At 40.3% G+C, this 22,459-nt stretch overlaps 1 protein-coding gene across 6 annotated transcripts in view; it reads left to right on the top strand.

Annotated features, from left to right (window-relative positions):
• grb10.L (growth factor receptor bound protein 10 L homeolog) overlaps positions 1 to 22,459 on the top strand; it is a 136,023-nt gene that overhangs the window by 31,103 nt on the left and 82,461 nt on the right. For all 6 annotated transcript variants that reach the window (XM_018267563.2, XM_018267561.2, XM_018267562.2 and 3 more), the window contains one exon: positions 4,565 to 4,660. In XM_018267563.2, the coding sequence (XP_018123052.1) occupies positions 4,613 to 4,660 (48 nt within the window). In that variant the 5' untranslated portion in view covers positions 4,565 to 4,612. The remainder of the gene's footprint in view (positions 1 to 4,564; positions 4,661 to 22,459) is intronic.

Raw genomic sequence — 22,459 nt, 5'->3', positions numbered from 1 at the left:
ATCTCCTGTGGACGATTAATTCAAATAATTCAAAATTATTTCCTTTTTCTGTGTAATAATAAAACCTTACCTTGTTCTTGACCCTAAGTAATTAATCCTTGTTGGAGAACTTTTTGGTTTTATTTAATGATTAAATTATTTTTTTAGTAGACTTGGGGGGCCCATTTATTAAACCACAAATTTATCTGGTCGAGGTTTTTAAGGGGAAAACACGTTTTTTTTTTCTGGAACAAAAACTAAAATTTTTAGAGATGTATTATATACACAAAAGGTGCTAAAAGTCAGAATCCAAAAATCTTCAATCTCAAACCTGTCAAGGTCATGTAGAAGTCAATGGCAGATGTTGTGAAGTTGTATCTTGACATTGTGATCTGCACTGGATAATTAGATAAAGTCAGGGTTTTTGTCAGATAAGTTGAATTTTTGCAGCGACAATTTAATAAAATTGAGTTTTTGAAGTGTCACTCATATTATACATTTTGATGCTTGATTTTTGTTGCAATGTTTTTTCATGACGACTTTTGTGAGAAAAATTGATAAATGAATTCAATTAGTGTTTGTTCAGCTTTGCTTTATTTTACATTTTAGTAAATAACCCCCCTTAAGGGTTTTTTTTCATTTCAGTTGGTTTCAGATAGTTCACCATAAATAAAGACTTTTACCAATTACCGGTTTTCTAATATTGAAGTGTAAAGTTTAATTTTTCACCTTCTGAAGCAGCTCTTGGAAGTGTGTCCCCAACCCTGTAAACTGTTCTACATTGATACATTTAGTTGATACTTTTTTTTATCTTTGTCCTTGCGGTGCAGAATCCCTGTTTCATAAAAGGCAGCTGTTAAAATTGATACAATAGTTGCTAATATTCCAGGTAGGGTGATCTAAAATACAAAAATACCTCTTATCTGGAAAACCCCAGGTCCCAAGCATCCTGCATAACAAGTCCCATACCTGTATTTTAAATATTCAAATAATATTTGTGCCTTGAAAAAGTGTTAGGACCCTTGAAATTTGACCATTTTCTGTATTTTACCAAAATACACTAAAACTTGTTCTGTGATATTTTAGAGTTTATTTCAGAATACCTGTACTGAAAATCAGAATTTTAATTTTGAGGACTAGCCAATTTGTTAAAATGATGGAAAATTGGGAATTGCTGCAAGAGACCCTGTTTAAGGCTGCTGAAAAAACTGATTATTTGGCAAATGATTATCTTCCAGCAGCACAATGATCCCAAACACAAGATTAAATTGTTATTGGAGTAGCTAAAAAAAATACCTACAATGGAACAGTCAAAGCCCTGTTCTCAAGCCAACTCAGAAGCTGTAGTACTTTTGGAAAACAGCATATTAACAACATTTTTTTCACTGCAGGATTTGTTAAAAAAAAAAAGCCCTGATCATCAGAAACATCATAACCAAATATTCTTCATCGTATCCAAGGAGCCAATTGGACTCAATTGTCTGTAGCACATGTAATGTGCATGCATTATTTAGGGCCCCGTATGTTTCAGACGGTGTAAATGTGTTTACAAACCATAGGAGCTAGAGCAATATGTCCCATTATGATGTACGGAAATGTAAGCTTGTTTAGGAAGAGGTGCACCTGCTCTAACCAGCCTGTTAAGTACTAAGGGTTTCTATACGATACAGTGAGAGATTGGTGAGGCTCGTGTACCCTAAAGGTGGCCATACATGGACCAATAAAGATCTTTCGTACAATTATCTGTGCATGTGTGGTGGGAGACAACGCGACTGATATCAGTAAAAAGCCTTGGATATCGGTCATCTCGCCGATTGGGCAGTTTTGGAATTATTGGGACATTTTTTTCAGTATGCATAAATTCTCATTACAGTACATCAATCCTTTGCATACACCAATAAACTATATATAATTATGAATCCAGTCTTCCTGCTAAACTGTTCTAGTTGGATTTTGCCCCAATTCAGAACCCATTAGCATATGACCTATAATCACTGTTGACTACTCAACACTGTAAGCAATATTTCTGTTAAATTGTTCTGCGTAATGTCCCAAAGAGACAAACTATCTTATGGGCCAGTGCATTTAACAAATTTAACTGATGACATGGTGACATGACTCTTCATGCAACTAAAACTTATTTTTTGAGGTATTAAAGGAAAGGTGGAACAGTAACACCAAAAAATGTAAGTGTTTTAAAGTAATGAAAATATCATGTACTGTTGCCCTGCACTGGTAAAACTGATATTTTTGCTTCAGAAACACTATTATAGTTCATATAAACCAGCGGTAGGCAACCCGCGGCTCTTCATCCTGCTTGCTGTGGCTCAGTCACGGGCTTTGCCTGTCACATCATCTATAGAGTCCTCTTACCTGCTGGCAGCTTCTTGAGTGTGCGACCGTGGTAAGCTAACCGTTAGCTTAAAGGAAAACTATACCCCCCAAACAATGTAGGTCTCTATTAAAAGATACTGAGTAAAACAGCTCATGTGTAAAATCCTGCTTCATGTAAATGAACCATTATCATAATAATATACTTTTGTAGTAGTATGTGCCATTGGGTAATCATAAATAGAAAATTGCCATTTTAAAAAATAAGGGCCGCCCCCTGAGATCGTAAGATTCACTGTGCACACATACAAACCACATGTTAGGTCACATGAGCCAATTAACAGACAGAGTTCTGCCTTTTGCTTCCTCACTTCTTCCTGTTACAGTTAGTGTTGTAGTATTTCTGGTCAGGTGATCTCTGAGACAGCACAGAGACCATCATGAAATGGTGGCTCAAGTCAAGAGATGTAAAAGGCCAATATTTATCTAAATATATATTCCAGTTTGGTAAGATTCTTTAATATGTCATTCAATTTGATATAAACTATCTGTTGCTTAAGTATTCATTTTGGGGGTATAGTTTTCCTTTAACGATGTCGCACACTCAAGATGCCGCCAGCAGGTGCGAGGCCTGTATAGACATCCCAGGCAAGACGGTGCCGCAGCAAGATGACTCATTATGGTCCTTACTGCGGTCGCACACTCAAAACAAGAGAGAAGCCTCCAGAGTCCAGCTGCAGCAGGTGCGAGGGCTATAGACGTGGATGTGATGCATATTTTAATGACGTCTATAGCCCTCGCCTTTAAACAGATGAGAACATTAGTATTTAATAGGGCTATTCAGTGTTTAATTTAAAAGTAGGCCTATACATGCCCACTACATATTTGTTGTTTTGTTAAAATTAAAAAAAAATATTTAAAAGTTTATGAACTGTTATGTTTTGCGGCTCCAGACTATTTTTATTTAGTGGAAGAGGGGGCAAAATGGCTCTTTTTATAGTAAAGGTTGCTGACCCGATATAAACAAACTGCTGTGGAGCAATGGCGGAAATTGAAAAACGGCTATATGGCACAAATGGATAACCGATAACCCCATTAGACAGACAGAGCTTATTTGATATCTGCTGTGTAACCTGAGTATTTTCTCTTTTGAATGGCTGCTCCCATTGCTGCACAGCAGCTTATTTATATAAATAGTAGTGTTTCTTAAGTAAACACAGCAGTTTTATCAGTGCAGGGCAACACTGCATTATATTTTCATTACTTTAAAAAACGAATTTTTTGACGTTACTGTTCCTTTAAAGGGGTGGTTCACCTTCAAACAACTAGTTGTTTTAAGATAGATCACCAGAAATAACTTTTTCCAATGACTTTCTATTTTATGTGTCACTGTTTTTCTAATATTGTGTAAAGTCTAATTTTTCACCTTCAGAAACAGCTCTGGGAGGGGGGGGGTCGTCGACCCTGTTCTAAATGGACAGATTTAGTTGATACATTTCTTATCTTTGTCCCTGCTGAGCAGAATCTCTGGGTTTCATTAAAGGCAGCTGTTAGAATTGATACAATAGTTGTTAATACTCCAGAGATGCTGCTGAGAAATGTATCAACTAATTGTTGCAAAATTGTAACAGTTTAGAGTCTGCACCTGAATTACTGAGCTGCCTGACTGAAACACCAGAGACCGGAACATTCAACTTTAAATTTAGATTTTGGAAAAACAGTAAAAAATAAATAATGGAAAGTAATTGAAAAAAAGTCTTTATTTCTGGGGAACAATCTAAAAACAACTGAATTGAAAAAAGTGTTTGGAAGGTGAGCAACCCCTTTAAGGAATGGCTATTGTGGTCAGACGTCTCCCACCAAAGCTGTTTTATTCAAGAAAACTGCAATTTGCCATTTACAACTGCTCTATAACAAGTTTTTATCAACAGAAAAATGTTTCTGTCCATTGTGATTTTAGTTGCAGTTACCTGTAGCTAAGCTTTGCATGTCCACTGGACTGATTTGCATTCCAGAGAAGTAAAGATGACTTCAAAGTCTCAAAATTTTATAGAAGCAGATTAGAAATTACTACAGTCTGCAGCTCGGTAAGATGCTTTGCAGACAGACCTCTTAATGATCCTCGTTAATGGACATTTATTTTTTAGAGTTTTTGCATACATCTGGAATTCATACAAATCCTAAAGTTTTAGGTAGCTATTCTACATGCTACAAATTTGGTAACTTAGTTTTCTCTTTTTACATGTCCTTTCAGGCGTTGAAGCAATAAAGTTATTCTGGCACCTACATCTTTAATGAACAAATGGCTTTATCAGGCTGCCCAGATGCATTCTTACATCCCTACTACCAGGTAACTTTTATTGAGAATGGTTGTCATTTTAATGTTTAGGCCTTTTTACAAAGCGTATTTAATAAATTGCTGGAATGTTTCAATGGACTACAATTCTTTAGTGTCAGGGAGCCGGGATGCTCCCACCAGGGAGGTTGTCGGGATCAAGGAGGAAGCCCACAAGGGAGTCAAGGTCGCGGTGTCCAACAAGGGGTAAACCAGAAGAATCACCAAAGTCCAGGCAAGGGTTCAAGGGCAGGCAGAATATCAGCAAAGTCCAAAAGTCCAGGCAAGAGGTCAGCAACAAACAGGAACAAGAAATGTCTTCAAAATAGCAGACAGGAAACCCAGGAACGAATCCTATACTTGGGTGCCGTTCTGGCGTCTTGGTATGGCTTTTATATTTGAATTTGGCGCCATAGTGACGTCATCGGCGTCCTTGCGCCAACGTCGACGCGCTGACGTCATCGCGCCGGCGCCACTACCCACGTGGCGGCCATGGGCGCCGCCATTTTAGGAGCGACGCTGGCAGGGGAGGACGCGCCGCCCGGAGCTCCTGGACCTGCTCCGGGCGGCGATCGTGACATTTAGTATTTCACATACCCTTACTAGTGTAGACTTTTGTTGTCTTTTGCCCAGAAGAAATCGTATGTGTTATAAGCTCCCAACAGTCTTGGAAGTATTTTATAGTTTAAACGTATTATGAAAGATGTTCAATTAACTATGATTTATACACCACACAAGCTTGAACTGACCAAATCAGTTTGCTTGTTTTTCTTTGTAGAAGTTCATAGAATCTAGTAGCCAAGAATTCTCCCAACAATATGGTATCAGAAAATAGTTATAAATTTTACTGCATTTTAGAGCACATATGCATGACTGATTAACCAGCAAATCCCAATAAGAATTCTTTGCCATTCATGGCGACTTGTTTAGCAGATCTGATACATGGCAAGGCTCTAAACACTTGACAATCACTGAAACTTAACAAAGAAGTGTTGAAACTTGCCACCTAAAACCTGGTCAGTTTTTTTTGTTTTTAAAGAAAATATGCATTCTGCAAATTGTCTAATGATTCAGAATGATTAGGTGAATTAATGATGGGCCACAAATGTTTAAGTATCTCCTATTTTTCATAAACTGATTACTAGCAACAGTGCTCTTTCCACCTATGCTAAAATTAACTTTCTTTAAATATATGCCGATAGGACTGTGCACTTCAGCAAAAACAGAACACAGTCCTGCCAGCTTCAGTAAGCAAACTACTAATATTTGTGCGACGTGGGGGGTGGAGCAGGGATGGAGAGAAGCAGGGTATATCAGCCAGGTGTAGCGCCTGGCCAAAACCATTTGGGTAGGACTCTGAGCAAAAGGATTTGGGGATTTGGGATGGCTTCATATGGGTGAAATGAGATTTGATATGCTTTCTCCTCCTTTAACCCTTTCCCTGCCAGCCGTTTTGTCCTAGATGCGAACGTCTACTGCCAAGCAGTTTTTAGATATTTTGCACTCTTTCACTTTAAGGGCCTTTCCTGGGGCGGTCTTTTAGTTTACCCAGGAAAACAATATATTGTTTTTTTCAGGACAACCTGAACTTTCAAAATATGCAAGAATTTTGGTGTAATTCTACTTCTGTAAAAAAATATAGGCTTCTAAGTGTCCAATAAAATGAAAAAAAATCATGTTTCACAAAGAACAATCACATATATCAGAAACATTATTTACTTTATGTATGAGAACACAGCTGATTTGGAAAGGTCTATGTCTCCTGAACGCGGCAATACCAAATATATATAGTTTTATGGAGATTTCTCACTTGTATAGATCAAAATCTACAAGCAGTACACTACCAAATTTCCAAAGCACCGCTCCCCAAACGGCATACTTCTGATTTCAAGGCCAAACATTCCACTAACAGGAGGTTTACCCTAGAAAACTACCCATTATTAGAAAGAACAGATTCTGGTGAATCAAAAATGGGTAAACATATCGTTGTACTCCAAACTACCAAGTTGCAATTGTTTCCTAAAGTTATAATGTTTTATAGAAATTGGTGAATTTTTTGAAAAATGACACCAAAGCTTCCAATCTACAGAATCGTATCTCCCACACATCATTAGGTATCAATGTAAAACACCCCAAATATGAAAGCCTGGGGTCCACTGAACAGTTTGATGCCCAATATGTATAGGTGTACCCAAGCATGTGGCATATAGGGGCCCTAAAATTTAGACACCTCATTTGAGCTATCAGTTCTGTAATTTCAGATACTGCAAAATCAACACATTTGCACGGTTTTGGGGTGGGGTAAAAGTAAAAAAAATAAGTTCACCCCAGAAAACCATATATTTTCGGAAAGTACACATTCCCACGAATCTAAATTGGGTATGCATGTCTTTGTACTACAAAGTACCAAGCCACAAACCATTCCTAAATTTGGTGATTTTGGTGACATTTCCAAAAATCACCTCAAAATTTCTACCCTGCAGCATCGTATTACCCACATACTTTTAGGTATCAAGCAAAATCACCCCAAATATGAAAGCCTAGGGTCCTCTGAACAGTTTGATGCCCAATATGTATAGGTGTACCCAAGCACGTGGCATACAGGGGCCCCAAAAGGAAGACCCCCATATGGTCTGTCATTTCAGGTACAGCAAAATCAACACATTTACATCGTTTTGGGGGGTCAAAAGTAGAAAACGGTATGTTCACCCCAGAAAACCATATATTTTCGGAAAGTACACATTCCCACGTATCTAAATTGGGTATGCATGTCTTTGTACTCCAAAGTACCAAGCCACAAACCATTCCTAAATTTGGTGATTTTGGCGACATTTCCAAAAATCACCTCAAAATTTCTACCCTGCAGCATCGGATTACCCACATACTTTTAGGTATCAAGAGAAATCACCCCAAATATGAAAGCCTAGGGTCCTCTGAACAGTTTGATGCCCAATATGTATAGTTGTACCCAAGCATGTGGCATATAGGGGCCCCAAATGGAAGACCCCCATTTGGTCTGTCATTTCAGATACTGCAAAATCAACACATTTACATTGTTTGGGGGGGGGGGGGACAAAGGTAGAAAAAAGTAGGTTCACCCCAGAAACCATATATTTTCGGAAAGTACACATTCCCACGAATCTAAATTGGGTATGCATGTCTTTCTACTCCAAAGTACCAAGCCACAAACCATTCCTAAATTTGGTGATTTTGGTGACATTTCCAAAAATCACCTCAAAATTTCCACCCTGCAGCATGGTATTACCCACATACTTTTAGGTATCAAGACAAATCACCCCAAATATGAAAGCCTAGGGTCCTCTGAACAGTTTTATGCCAAATATGTATAGGTGTACCCAAGCACGTGGCATATAGGGGCCCTAAAATAAAGACCCCCCCCGTATGGTCTGTCATTTCAGGTACTGCAAAATCAACACATTTACATCGTTTGGGGGGGGGGGGCAAAAGTAGAAAAAAGTAAGTTCACCCAAGAAAACCATATATTTTCGGAAAGTACACATTCTCCCGAATCTAAATTGGGTATGCATGTCTTTGTACTCCAAAGTACAATGCCGCAAACCATTCCTAAATTTGGTGACTTTGGTGACATTTCCAAAAATCACCTCAAAATTTCCAACCTGCAGCATCGTATTGCCCACATACTTTTAGGTATCAAGATAAATCACCCCAAATATGAAAGCCTAGCGTCCTCTGAACAGTTTTATGCCCAATATGTATAGGTGTACCCAAGCACGTGGCATATAGAGGCCCCAAAAGGAAGACCCCCCCATATGGTCTTTCATTTTAGGTATTGCAAAATCAACACATTTACATCGTTTTGGGGGGGGGGGGGCAAAGGTAGAAAAAAGTACGTTCGCCCCAGAAAACCATATATTTTTGGAAATTACACATTCCCGCGAATCCAAATTGGGTATGCATGTCTTTGTACTCCAAAGTACCAAGTCGCAAGCCTTTCCTAAATTTGGCGATAAAAGCAACGGTTTTTACATTTCTGAAAATCGCCTAAAAATATTGCAATTGGCCGCATTTATCTCACCCAACTTCTTACATACAATTGTAAAACACCATAAATACTGATGCCAAGGGTCTACTGAACAGTTTTATGCCCAATATGCATTGATATCCCAAGGCAGCTGGCATGTGCGGACCCCAAATGTAAATAGTGCATATGAGTTTTCTCTACTGCCGATTCGCCTTCTGTAAACATAGACCCTTGACTTCATATTATGTGCCTCAAGACCCTCCTAACAGCAAAGACCCACCAAAACCATATGTTTTTAGAAAGTACACATTCTGACGAAAACAACCAAGATAAAGACGTCTTTCTACAGCAAAGTACCAAACTGCAAAACTTTTCTAAACATAGAGATTTTTACATTTCTGAAAATCACCTAAAAATTTTGGTTTGCCACATTTATCGCACACAATGTTTTACGTACAAAGAAAAATCACCCCAAATATGGACATCAGAGGTCTACTGAATAGTTTGAAAAACGTGGATATGAATTTTCACACTGGCCAACTAAGCTGCTGAAAAGAGAACCCCAACTGTGCGTTATGTGCCGTAAGACCCCCAAACTGTAAAAAGACCCCAGAAAACCATATATTTTTGGAAAGCATATATTCTGACGGATCAATCTAAGTAAAATAATATACCAAAGCACCAAACAGCAAAACTATACTAAAGATACATAAGGAACAATAATGCAGGGATAAAATTGCAATAAAACCACAAAAATTGTGCAAATCAATGAAATAACAAAATAACTGCACTGACAGCGTAATTAGTGGCCGAAATCGATTATCCAATAGTCACGCTGCTGAAATAAACAGTTTTTATGGGTAAAAAGAACACAAATTGGTGAAATGAAAAAGTAAAAAAAATAAAATGTGTATACATGTGTGTACACTTCCAAGAATTGTGTGACGGTGTATAAGTGTGTATATAAGTGTGTATATAAGTGTGTATATAAGTGTGTATATGTGTATATAAATGCATATAAGTGCATATAAGTGTAAAATGAAAAAATCAAAAAAACGTTTGTTTTTTTTTTATTTTTTTTTACTAAAATATGTGTGTATAATGTAGGTAAGTGTATGTAAGTGTCTAAAATAAAGGCCACTTACCGTTTCTGGCTGATCTGAGAGCTGGAGAAGAGAGAGAAGCTGTCTGCAGATTCACAGCAAGCCGGAAGTGTGTGGGCGTCGCTGGAACACGAGGTGAGCAGGAGGAAGCAGTGCAGCAATGCAGACACGCGATTTGCTGTGTCTGCTTCTTTTAGGTCGGCCCTGCGACAATCCTGTCGCAGGACCGACATGACAGCCCCCCTGCCTCGTTGCCCAGGGGGCTGTCAATGCTGCTAAACCTCTGCAGAGGCGGCTAAAGCCGCTGATGTCAGAGTACAGCATGTTAAACTGCAAGCACGTACAATGTACGTGCTTGGCAGTTAAAGCCCTTGCCTGCCAGAACGTATGGTGTACGTGCTTGGCAGGCAAAGGGTTGATTCAAAAGGGTAAGTATTTCAAAGGATGTGACAGAATCATATGACCACTGCACATGTCACTTCTGAGTATTCAAACTGCACATGTGGTACCCAAGTGCTTGAATAGGAACAGATGAAATCTTTATCTTAACTTTATTTAGTTTTTTGTTATCTACTTTTCATTTTACATGTCCTCACTGCATCCTATTGTGTCTCTGTATGTATTTGTGTGTGTATGGTATATACAGTCATGATGCTTTTTGATCAGCTTACTGGTAATCTGACAGTTTTTTTTTTTTTTAAATAGGAGTTGTGAATGCTGTATGGGCAAAGGGCTTAATAAAGGGAGGGGATTATCCAAAAACATGACCATTGGTCCCTTATCTGGAAACTTGTTGCCTGAAAAGCTCCAATTTATGGGAAAGGCCATCTCTCATAGAGTCCATTGTAAGCAAATAATTTTGATATTTAAAAATAATTTCCATTTTCCCTGGAATACTGTTCTTGGTTACAAAGACAGAACATCATCAATATGAATGTTTAAGGGCTAAACTCCACATTAGATTTTGTTGGATCAACAAAACACATTCTACAAGTTGGATGTAGTTGCATGGGTCAAAATAATATGTGACCGAGACAAAAATCTGATGTGTAAACTACATGGAAAATTTTCTCTGATGCGAGCTCTGCATGCTGCATCTTCGTCCAACTAGATAAAATCTGATGGTGTCTGTCAGACTTTTTTTCCATTGAAATACATTGACTGTCATATGTAGCTGCATGAACAAGCTATACTATCCAACTTTATCTGATCGGAATTTACATTTCGTCATATTTCGTAGGATTTTATGGTGTTGCATGGCAAGACTCAATCAAATTGACAGAAATGTAGATTATAAATATGTGCTATATGTGGATGGTATCCTGCTTACAATATCAAAACCTCTGACATCCTTCCCTTTTCTGTACGAAGTGTTACAGGACTTTGCAAATGTTTCAGGCCTCACAGTTAAAACAACTTAAGCTCTTACCCAACCACATTACCAAACTATTAGAAATCAACTTCCAACTTCACTGGCAGAAAAACAATCTAAAATACTTAGGAGTGGATATTCATTGTGATTATGGGGCATTGTTACAAGCCAATTACAACAAAATATCTCAGAGGATACTCAAGTCGATAAAATCTTGGAGCAATCTAAACTGTCCTGGATAGGAAGCATCGCTGCCCTAAAAATGTCAGCCTTACCACATCTGCTGTATATATTCAGAATCCTTCCTGTCCTGCCATCAAGAATGCTTGGGTCTGTGCAAAAAGCTATCAACAAGTTTGTATGGGACGGTAAAATAGCTCACATAAAGGGGGAACTCCGGCTTTGAAACCAAAATTTGATAGAGGCCTACATAACACTGACACCCCTAATATATCCATTAGTTACTTGTTTCTTCAAAAAGTATTAATAAATGCCATTTTTTATGCTGAAACCCAGCTGTTTAACAGTTCTTATCTTTCTGCATCATTTGAAATCCTGACAGGGAAGGAAGGACTTAAACACTGATGTTACCACACAAGTCCCCCCACCCCCTAATGCTTCAGAAACTGTGGCCAGTAGGGAACTTTTATGCAAATTTGGCGGAAATGCCCCAAAGCTGTCCAGTTATGGATACATATTTGTACACATTAATTACAAATGTCACCGTTTTGAATTTTAAGGAAAGACCTTACAGAAGCACTAATGCACTATGCCGGGAGGCTTGGAAATCCCCCATTCTAGACTTTCACCTAGTTAAGGCAAAGTTGAACAAAGTTCTCGTCTTTAAGAGGCTGGCTGGCCTGAAAAATGACTTGCAGAAAACCTTCCATAAAGTCTGGACTCCCTGGCTTTTGCTAGGTAGCACAGGCAACAGAATGGTAAATACAAGGTTCACCCCTATGCCTTGGGGGTCTAATCTTTGATTCCAGGCAGGGCACATGGCAGCAAGGAGATTGTATGTTCTCCCCATGCTTGCCTGGTTTTCCTCCCTGTACTCTGTGTTATCACCACACTCCAAAAACATACAGGCAGGTTAGCTGTGTGGTACTGTGATAGGGACTTTAGATTGTATGCACCATTTGGGCAGGGACTGATAAACATGTATAATATCTGTAAAATTATGTGGAATGTTTGTGCTATTTAAATAAAGAATATTTGATGTTATTTTCCTTTCTTATGAATGTATGTACATTATCTTCTGTTAAAACCTGTTAAATTAAAGGGGACCTGTCATCCAGACATAAAAAGCTGTATAATAAAAGTACTTTTCAAATGAAAGCCAAAATTGTTTTTTCAGATTGAAACACCCATGCCTGTTATAAACTCATTTAAAAATGTCAGTTGTCAATCATGTATTGTCTGTCTCTCCTCTATACCTGAGGCATAGAGGCGGTGCAGGCAATTACTTTCAATTCTTTGATATCTCTGCCCTCCTCACATTCCCCTTCCCTCTTCTCTGTCTAATTGTGTAGCCAGCGCATGGACATGGACATCAGGCCCCCATTCTGGCACAAACACGAGATTTTGGCAGGATACAAAGCTTGCCTTAATGACGGTGTCCACAAAATGGCACCCACCTGCTTGCTGAGATTGTGAATTCCAAGACTAAAAGAAACCAGATTTAAATAATTAAATAAAAGTGAAATAAATAAAAGTGAAGTTTATTTTGCTAGACTAAATCATAAAATAGGATTTGGAATTATTTCTTCGGGTGATAGGTCTCCTCTAAGAATTAAAAAAGAATATTATTGATGTTAACTGTTTCTTTGTTTGGCAACCAGCATGTCTAAAGATGAGCATTACAAGGCTAGAACTTTTTTCCCTTGTTTATTTGAAACCATGTTGAATCATTATGTAATTTGATTTCTTCACACTTGGTTAAATAAATGGTTAGAAACCCCCTTAAATATACATGAAAAACGAGTTCCCTTGCTTACAACGCCATTCAACATCATAATGCAAGGCAAGTATTTGGGCAAGAGCACCTAGCGCAGATAATGGTTATGCCCAAACCTGACAGGGACACTACTAAAAACGTACGCCTTTTCTACATCCTAGATATAGACATAAAATTACTGGCTAAAATCATAGCCACAAGACTGAACCCCTTTATTGCAAACCTTGGCCATAAAGACCAATCTGGATTCATCCCAAAAAGACAGGTCACAGACATGATCCACGGGATTCTAAACCTGATCCATGTTGCCAGAAAAGACTGAATCCTATTTATGCATTTATCCCTCCATCTAGAAAAAGCATTTGACACGATTTCATTGTCATACTTGCATGAGGTGTTGAAAGCTTATGACTTTACTCAATCTTTCTCTCAAATAATTTTAGCCCTATATAACTCCCGCGACTATATAACTAAAGCGAAAGTCGACCATATGGTCTTTTGTTCCTCAGAATTTAAATATTCAGAGAGGCAATAGACGGGAGTGCCCCTTGTCAACCTATGAGTAAGTGTCCCAGCAGGCACGAAACACCTTAGGTCTTGCTCTTATGTCCTAATAAATTTTTTAATTGATTGGTTCATTTCTTCTGGGGATACTCACATTTTCCTTTTTTGAAATGTTGCCGTGCCCCTTGTCACCCCTAATATTCGGCCTAGCAATCGAGCCCCTGGCTCAGTCTCTCCAATGCATTGACCAAATTTCAGGGGTAAGAGCTGGTGAGCGGGAATATAAATAAGCCCCATATATCATATTAACTCTATCTAAACCTATGATTTCTCTACAGTATCTATCCAGTTTTGCTAAATTATCAGGCCTGGAGGTAAAATATTAATCTCACTGACCATTATATGAAATTTCTAGAGATCAATTTTGAATTCCAATGGCAACCTAAAACCATAAGCTATCTAGGAGTGAATTTATCCTCACATTATGCAACATTGGCAATCGATAACTATACTAAGGTAAACCAAAAAGCTCAAAATATGATAACATTTTGGGAAAAACTCAATTTATCCTTGTTAGAACTAGTAAATGCACTCGAAATGTCTGCTCTTCCCTTATTATTATATCTATTTCATACCCAACCAACCAAAGTGACTACTAGATGGCATACAGAAAGCTTTCAATAGCTTTGTATGGAACGGAAAAAGAGCGAGATTTAACTCTACCACTGCCTATCGCAGCCATTATAAAGGTGGCTTGGGTATACAAAACCTAAAGGGTTACTGTCGGCTCAGTTAACTTAAATATTACCCTGACATCAAACTACAGAAATCCTGCTTTGGATGACGATAGAACAAGATTCTGTACCCGGGTCAGCTACCAAAATACGAAATAATCCAATAGAAGCACATTCTGTGAAAGTGTGTACTTGTCAGGCTCTTTTGGAGACTTAAGTAGGAAGAGCAGTTAGAACTGCTGTTAGTGTACAGCTTGCTGGACTTGACACGATGGAAGGAATGCAAGTTGCAGAAAGCGTGGTCGTAGAACAGGCAAAGGGTCGATAGGCGGGCAGCAGTAAACGTAGTCAGGGACAGGCCGAGGTCAGAGGCAGGCAGAAGATATTCGTAACGATGATCAGGCAGAAGGTCGGTAGGCAGGCAGAAGAGAATCGAAGTCCAAAGTCAGGCCGAGGTCGGTAACAAGAAAAGCAAATCCAAGAGATAATCAGAGAACACAGTACTAGCAAGGGAAATCACCAAGCACTGTTTGCTCTTGCTGACATCTTTTTACAGGGACAAGTTTGGCGCCAAAATGGAACGACGCAGCGTCAATGCGCCCGCGTCCATCGCGACGCGCGCGTCCGAATGAACGGACGCACGCCCGCGCAGACGCCAGAAATACTCAGGACCCTGAGCACCCCCGTGCCCGCGCACAAGCTGCAGCTACAGGTACCTTACATTGCCCCCCCCTGAGGGGCGGCCTCAGGACGTCTTTAGCAGGTTTCTCAGGGTGACTCCTATGGAAAGCTGAAACCAACCTCGGAGCATGAACGTTTTCCACTGGTTCCCAGGAATTCTCTTCGTTAGGAAATCCTCTCCACTTGACAAGGTACTGTAATATCCTGCCTCGAAGCCTTGAATCTAGAATCTTCTCCACCTCAAATTCTGTTTCGCCTTGACAAGAAACCGCTGGAGGAGGAGGAGGAATACGACCAGGAAAAGTATTTGGTAAAACCCTCTTGAGTAGAGCAGAATGGAACACAGGATAAACCTTCAAAGACTTTGGTAAATCAAGTTCAAATGAAACAGGATTAACAACCCTTTTAACAGAAAAGGGTCCCAGAAACTTCGGAGCCAGCTTCTTGGAGGGGTTAGAAAGGCGTAGATTCAAGGTAGATAGCCAAACTTTATCACCCACCTTGAATTCCGGATCCTCTCCTCGTCTTCGATCTGCGAAGATCTTAAAGTTTTGTTGGGCCTTGCTGATGTGTGTCTTCAGAGTCTCAGAGTTTTGCTTCAAAAACTTCAAGCGATCCTGAAGCGAAGGAAGAGTTATTTCAGGCAAGATATCTGGGAACATAATAGGATGGAATCCCACGTTAGAGAAAAACGGTGTTTGACCTGTGGAAGAATGTATAGAGTTGTTATAACAGAACTCAGCACAGGGAAGAAGTGAAAACCAATTGTCCTGAAGATATGAAGAAAAAGTGCGAATATATTGCTCAAGAGTCTGATTGGTTCTCTCGGTTTGACCATTAGTCTGTGGATGATAGGCAGAAGACCGGGATAATGAAATACCTAAAGCCTTACATAAAGCAGTCCAGAACCTTGAGGTAAATTGTGACCCTCGATCGGAGATAACTTCATTGGGCAGGCCATGTAGCCTCACAATCTCTTTAATAAACACCTCTGCGGTAACTGCTGCAGAAGGTAATCGAAGAAGCGGGATAAAGTGAGCCATCTTAGTAAGACGATCTACTACCACAAAGATAGTGTTATATTTGTCAGAAGGAGGAAGTTCCACAATAAAATCCATCGAAATAGAACTCCATGGTCTCTCAGGTAAGGGGCGAAGTAGCCCTACTGGTTTGTTACAAGATGGTTTAGACCTTGCACAGGATTCACATGAACGTACAAAAGAGACACACTCTTTTACTAAAGAAGGCCACCAAAAAAATAGTCTAGCCAAATCTAAAGATCTTCGAATCCCAGAATGTCCAGCCAAAGGATGGTCATGAATAAGCTTAAGAGCCTCTAAACGAAGACTAGGAGGAACGACCAACTTGTTGTTTCGTAAAAGAAGATTATCTTGAAGAGACAAGTCATTAACCCCAGGATAATCTGTTAGTGACTGAGGAAAATTTCTTAAACTTTCGATAAAAGAAGATTGCAAAAGTAAAAAATGTCCAGGCTGAAGAATCGTGTCAGGTACCAAATCATTCTTTTCTACAGGAAAAATTCTGGAAAGAGCATCCGCCTTCATATTCTTAGAACCTGGCTTGTATGTGATATGGAACTGAAAACAGGAGAAAAAGAGTGCCCATCTTGCTTGGCGACGATTTAATCTTTTTGCTGTACGTAAATATTCCAAATTTTTATGGTCAGTAAAAATGATCGGATGCACAGCTCCCTCTAAAAGATGTTGCCATTCTTCTAAGGCTCCCTTAAAGGCTAACAGTTCCCGATCTCCTACGTCATAATTTCTTTCAGTAGGAGACAACTTCTTAGAAAAGAAGGCTACTGGGTGTAAAATATCCTTAAGTCCTGTGCGTTGGGAAAGAATTGCACCAATGGCCACCTCCGAGGCATCAACTTCAAGAATAAAAGGTTTGGATACATCAGCATGTACGAGAATAGGGGCAGAGACAAACAGCTTCTTTAAACATTCAAAAGCTTGTTGAGCAGCCGGAGACCAAAAAAATTTAATCTTATTGCTTGTAAGATCGGTGAGAGGTTTGATAATAGCAGAAAAACCTTTAATAAATCTTCTGTAAAAATTAGCAAATCCTACAAAGCGTTGAACACCCTTACGATCCACAGGAGGGGGCCAATTAACAACTGCCTCCACTTTTTTGGAATCCATCTTGAAACCTTGATCGGATACTAAAAAGCCCAAAAATTCAATGCTGGATTTCTCAAACTCACATTTGGAGGCCTTGGCATATAGTTGATGTTGTCTGAGGCGAAGTAACACTTCCTTTACATGAAGACAGTGTTCCTCCAAAGAATTAGAGAAAATTAGAATGTCATCAAGATAAACAATGACGAACTGGTCCAACAAATCATGAAAGATGTCGTTGACAAAATGTTGAAAAGTGGCAGGAGCGTTGCAAAGACCGAAGGGCATAACGGTATATTCGAAGTGACCATAACGAGAACGGAAAGCAGTCTTCCACTCATCTCCCTCACGAATACGAACCAAATTATAGGCTCCTCTGAGATCAAACTTTGAAAAGATCTTAGCACGACAAAGTCTTTGAAAAAGATCAGGAATGAGGGGTAACGGGTAACGATTCTTGATAGTTACTTTATTGAGTTCTCGGAAGTCGATACATGGTCTTAAAGAATGATCTTTCTTCTCGACAAAGAAGATGCCTGCTCCAGCTGGGGAAGTAGAATGTTGGATAAACCCCTTAGCAAGGTTTTCATTGATGTAATCTTTTAAGGTAGCCAGCTCAGGTTCAGATAAAGGATAAATTCTTCCGAAAGGGATGGCTGCACCGGGGAGTAAATCGATAGGACAATCATAACTTCTGTGAGGAGGAAGAGAGTCCGCCGCTTTCTTACTGAAGACATCTGAAAAATCGTGATACACTTGAGGGACCAACTGAAGAGTCTCATCATCCACAGTGGTAAGGCCTAAAACTTGCGGGGACGGAAGAGAATTTTTCCGGCAGTAGTTAGAATTAAAAACAAGTGTTCCAGACTGCCAATCAATACAGGGATTGTGACTTCTTAACCAAGGAATTCCAAGAATGACAGGGAAGAGAAGATTTTCCATCACATCAAATTTTAATAACTCAAAATGCCCCTGAACAGAAAAGGTCAAAATATGCGGGGTCTCCAAGGATACTGGTCCTGAAGCAACAAAATTTCCATCCGCCATCTTAACAGGAACGGGCTGGATCTTGGGAATGAGTGGAATTAAATGAAGACTTGCGAAAGCCTGATTAATAAAACAGCCACAGGCTCCTGAGTCCACCACGGCATCCACTTCCATTCTTCTTTGGTTCCACTGAAACGAGAGGTGAAGTAGAATATAAGATTGCAGTGATGGAATGCAAGGCAACTTGTAAGTTTGGGATGAAGGAATTTTACCATCAGGTCGTGTGGGACAATTCTTAAGCAAGTGTCCAGCCAGGCCACAGTACAAGCATAGATTTAGACGTCTACGTCGAAGTCTCTCTTCCACCGAAAGTGCCTTACGAACCACACCAAGTTGCATGGGTTCTGGGTCAGAAGAAGAAGAAGAAACTGGGAAGACTGGAGGAGGAGCAGTAGGGAGCACCCAGTCCGGAGTAGGAGAGCTGACATCTCTTTCTTGGCGCCTCTTCCTGAGTCTATGGTCAATTTGAACAGCGAGGGAAATCACTTCCTCCAGTGAAGAAGGCAGACCAACCCTTGCCAATTCATCCCTTAAGGTGTCTGACAGTCCCAAACGAAACTGATGTCGAAGGGCTCTATCATTCCATAGGGTATCTGGGGCCCAACAACGAAACTCAGCCACATACTCCTCTACTGGACGACGGAGCTGACGAAGGTTTCGTAGGGCTGCCTCAGCTGTATCTACTTGGTGAGGGTCTTCATAGATCTTAGACAGGGCCTGAATGAAGGAATCCGTCGTAGCCAAGAGAGGACTGTTCTGCTCCAATAGACGATGAGCCCATGCCTGAGGCTGCCCTTGAAGCAGAGAAATCATCACCCCAACCCGAATCTGATCGGTAGCATGAGACTGAGGTTTTAATGTGAACAGAAGACGGCAACTATTAATAAAGGTTCTAAAAGTCCTTCGGTCTCCAGAAAACTTATCAGGCATAGCTACCTTGGGTTCATGGAAAGGAGAGGAAGAAGTTGCTCCTTCGGCGGCAGCTACCGATTGCCCAGAGGTGGAAGCGGTTGGAGGAATCGTAGACATCTGTAAATCTTGCAACTGCTCCTGCACCTGCAAATAATCTCCCCGGAGTTCTCTCACCACCTGGGTGAGTGAAGCGATTTGTTGGGACAAGTCGACCAGGGTAGGCAGCTCTTCCGAATGCTCCATCTTGGCTTGGTGATTCTGTCAGGCTCTTTTGGAGACTTAAGTAGGAAGAGCAGTTAGAACTGCTGTTAGTGTACAGCTTGCTGGACTTGACACGATGGAAGGAATGCAAGTTGCAGAAAGCGTGGTCGTAGAACAGGCAAAGGGTCGATAGGCGGGCAGCAGTAAACGTAGTCAGGGACAGGCCGAGGTCAGAGGCAGGCAGAAGATATTCGTAACGATGATCAGGCAGAAGGTCGGTAGGCAGGCAGAAGAGAATCGAAGTCCAAAGTCAGGCCGAGGTCGGTAACAAGAAAAGCAAATCCAAGAGATAATCAGAGAACACAGTAACAAGTACTAGCAAGGGAAATCACCAAGCACTGTTTGCTCTTGCTGACGTCTTTTTACAGGGACAAGTTTGGCGCCAAAACGTAACGACGCAGCGTCAATGCGCCCGCGTCCATCGCGACGCGCGCGTGTCCGAATGAACGGACGCGCACGCGTGCGACAGACGCCGGAAATACTCAGGACCCTGAGCACCCCCGTGCCCGCGCACAAGCTGCAGCTACAGGTACCTTACAGTACTCAAACTAAACGTACATACCAGCTGTCCTCCCAAACAAACCACTTATCTATTTACTTAATGAGGACTTTCCTCCTGGTAAAGTGGTCAGCCTTTCAACGGTTGGAGCAGACTCAATTAGTTACTTTCCATTCGCCAAGCACGTACGGCGTATGTGCTGGTGGTTCAGGGCTCAGGCTGTCAAGAACGTACCTTGTACGTTCTCCTGCAGCTCAGCCCTTCACTCTGCATCGGCAGCTTTTGTCGCCTCTGCAGAGAGTCAGGAGGGTTGACAGCCCCCTGGGCAACGAGGCTGGGGGGCTGTCAAGTCGAATCTGCGGCGCGATTGTTGCAGATCCGACTTCAAAGTAGCAAATGCGCTATGTAAGCGCTGCTGCTTTCTTACCTGCTCTCCGTCGCGCACCCGCCCATTCACTTCCTGCTGCACAGTAACTGCAGACATGCTGTCCAGGCTGCATTCAGTAATTCCATCGATCCTACTGCTACAAAAACGGTAAGTGCACGTTTTTTACACACTTATGGCGCTTGTACCCCTAAAACTGTAGGAGGAGTAGCGTATAGAAAATGGGGGGGCGCTAATAATAATAAGCCAACATAATAAGAATAAGAACAAGCTGAACTAGTAGATCAATATGTTGGCTTCTTCAAAGCCAACATAATTATTTAAGGGTAATAACCACTCAAAGGCAGTTAGTAGTAAAGTTGTAAGTTAAAGACATACCTTTCCTCTCCTAAGCCAATTAAATACATTTAACCCCAGTCAGAGAACTGAAATTAGTACAAAGCTGGGAGAGTATTCTGCGTATGTGCTTTGAACATAACACTTGGCTTGATATTTTTAGAGACTCTGTCAAATGCTCATTCAATGTGTTAATATAAGAAACATAATTGGGGCGGAAAGCTCTAGGTTGGACAAAATTTTGGCTGTAGGTCTAGTGAAAAGAGCCTGTATCCAGGTTAAGAAATTCTTACAAAAGCCAAATATTCTTAGTGTTTCCCATAAATAGGCCCATTTGACCGATTTGAATGCCTTTTCATTGTCTAAGGAGGCAATGATCCTAGTGCCTAAATTTCTGTGAGGGATTGATAAATTGGTATATATCCTCCTGATATTCAACTCAGCCTGATCTGGGGCAACTATTGAAGTTATGACAAAATTTAGATGCTTTGCTAGCACTTTGGCTAATATTTTTGAATCCGAATTAGAGAGATGGGTCAGTATGCAGAATGGGTCGGTATGAAGAATGAGATTGAGGGTTCTTCACCTGGCTTCAAAATTAAGACTATGGCATTTCTAAAAGAGGAGGGTAACAGTTCTGTAATTAGAGCTTGGTTGAAAATATCAGTAAGAATTGGGGCTCTCAATGTGGCATATGTAAGATACCATGTATTAGGGATCCCATCTGGATCAGGGGTTTTTCCCTGGGGGTAGGGAGGCTATGGCTTCAAGGACTTCTTGTTCTTGTAAAGGAGTGTCCAAGAGGGTTCTGTGTGATTGGGGAGATCTAATTTGCAAATTCTAAAAGTTTTTTTTTTCCAATTTGGAGGTGTACAGATGTTGGTAGTACTCTGTGAGACTTTGGTTAATGGCTTAGTAATTACCTCAGTTTCATTTTTTTGAAGTGCATGTATGGCTGGTCTGCTATAGTCTTCCCTTGCTAGGAGAGCAAGGAGCTTTCCATTCTTACCCCCTTTTTCATGTAAAGCAAATTTGTGATGTAATTGGCTTTTATGGGCACATTTCCATTGAGCCTGAGCATATTGCCTTTGTGCTATTACATAATTGAGTTTAGTTTGTGAATTGGGATCTTGGCTGTACCTCTCCTCCTCTCTCCGTGCGTCATCTGTGATTACCATTGTTTGTGCGGCTAATTTCCGTGGGTGATCTTAGAAATATTCTGACCCCGAATATATGCTATCATAGAATCCCATACTTGTGGTAGAGAGGCAGTGTTTACAATAATCTGGAGGTAGTCACTTATTGATTGCTCTATAATTTTCTTTATATCTGGATGGGTAATCAGTAAGGGTTCTATCTCCAGGTTTTACTGCTGGGGTGTGAGTAAAATAGCCATGCAATTAGCAACACTCCTCCAGACATCTACCAAGCCAGCAGCTGTACATTGCAGCAATTCATACAAAAGAGAATCCATGAACAGAGGAGGCAAGTATACATTTACTATATCGAAATCCCGCTACCGAGGCATGGATAAAAGTGAATCTACCTTCAAAATCATTCTATAGATTTAATTGTTGGAAGGGGAGTGATCTGTTTATTAAGATTGAGGTCCCTCTAGAATAGTTAGTTAACAGCCTGGTAGGCTTGTGCTATCCAGAGCTTTTTTTTTTTTTTTTTTTTTTTTTTTTTTTTAGCGGGTGGAAGACTTACAGATATGAGTCTCCTGGAGGCATGTTATTTGAGAATTGTGTTTTCGTAGGAAGTTAAAAACCAAGGACCTCTTCAGAGGTGTGTTTAATCCTCTGACATTCCAGGAGATGGCTGTTCGCTATGCCTTGACTCCTCCTTTGAGAAATAGAAAAGTAGAGGGAAAGAAAAA

The sequence above is a fragment of the Xenopus laevis genome, chromosome 6L (assembly GCF_017654675.1).
Source record: "Xenopus laevis strain J_2021 chromosome 6L, Xenopus_laevis_v10.1, whole genome shotgun sequence".
Taxonomy (NCBI): Eukaryota; Metazoa; Chordata; class Amphibia; order Anura; family Pipidae; genus Xenopus; species Xenopus laevis.
This window is presented reverse-complemented; position numbering and strand designations above follow the sequence as displayed.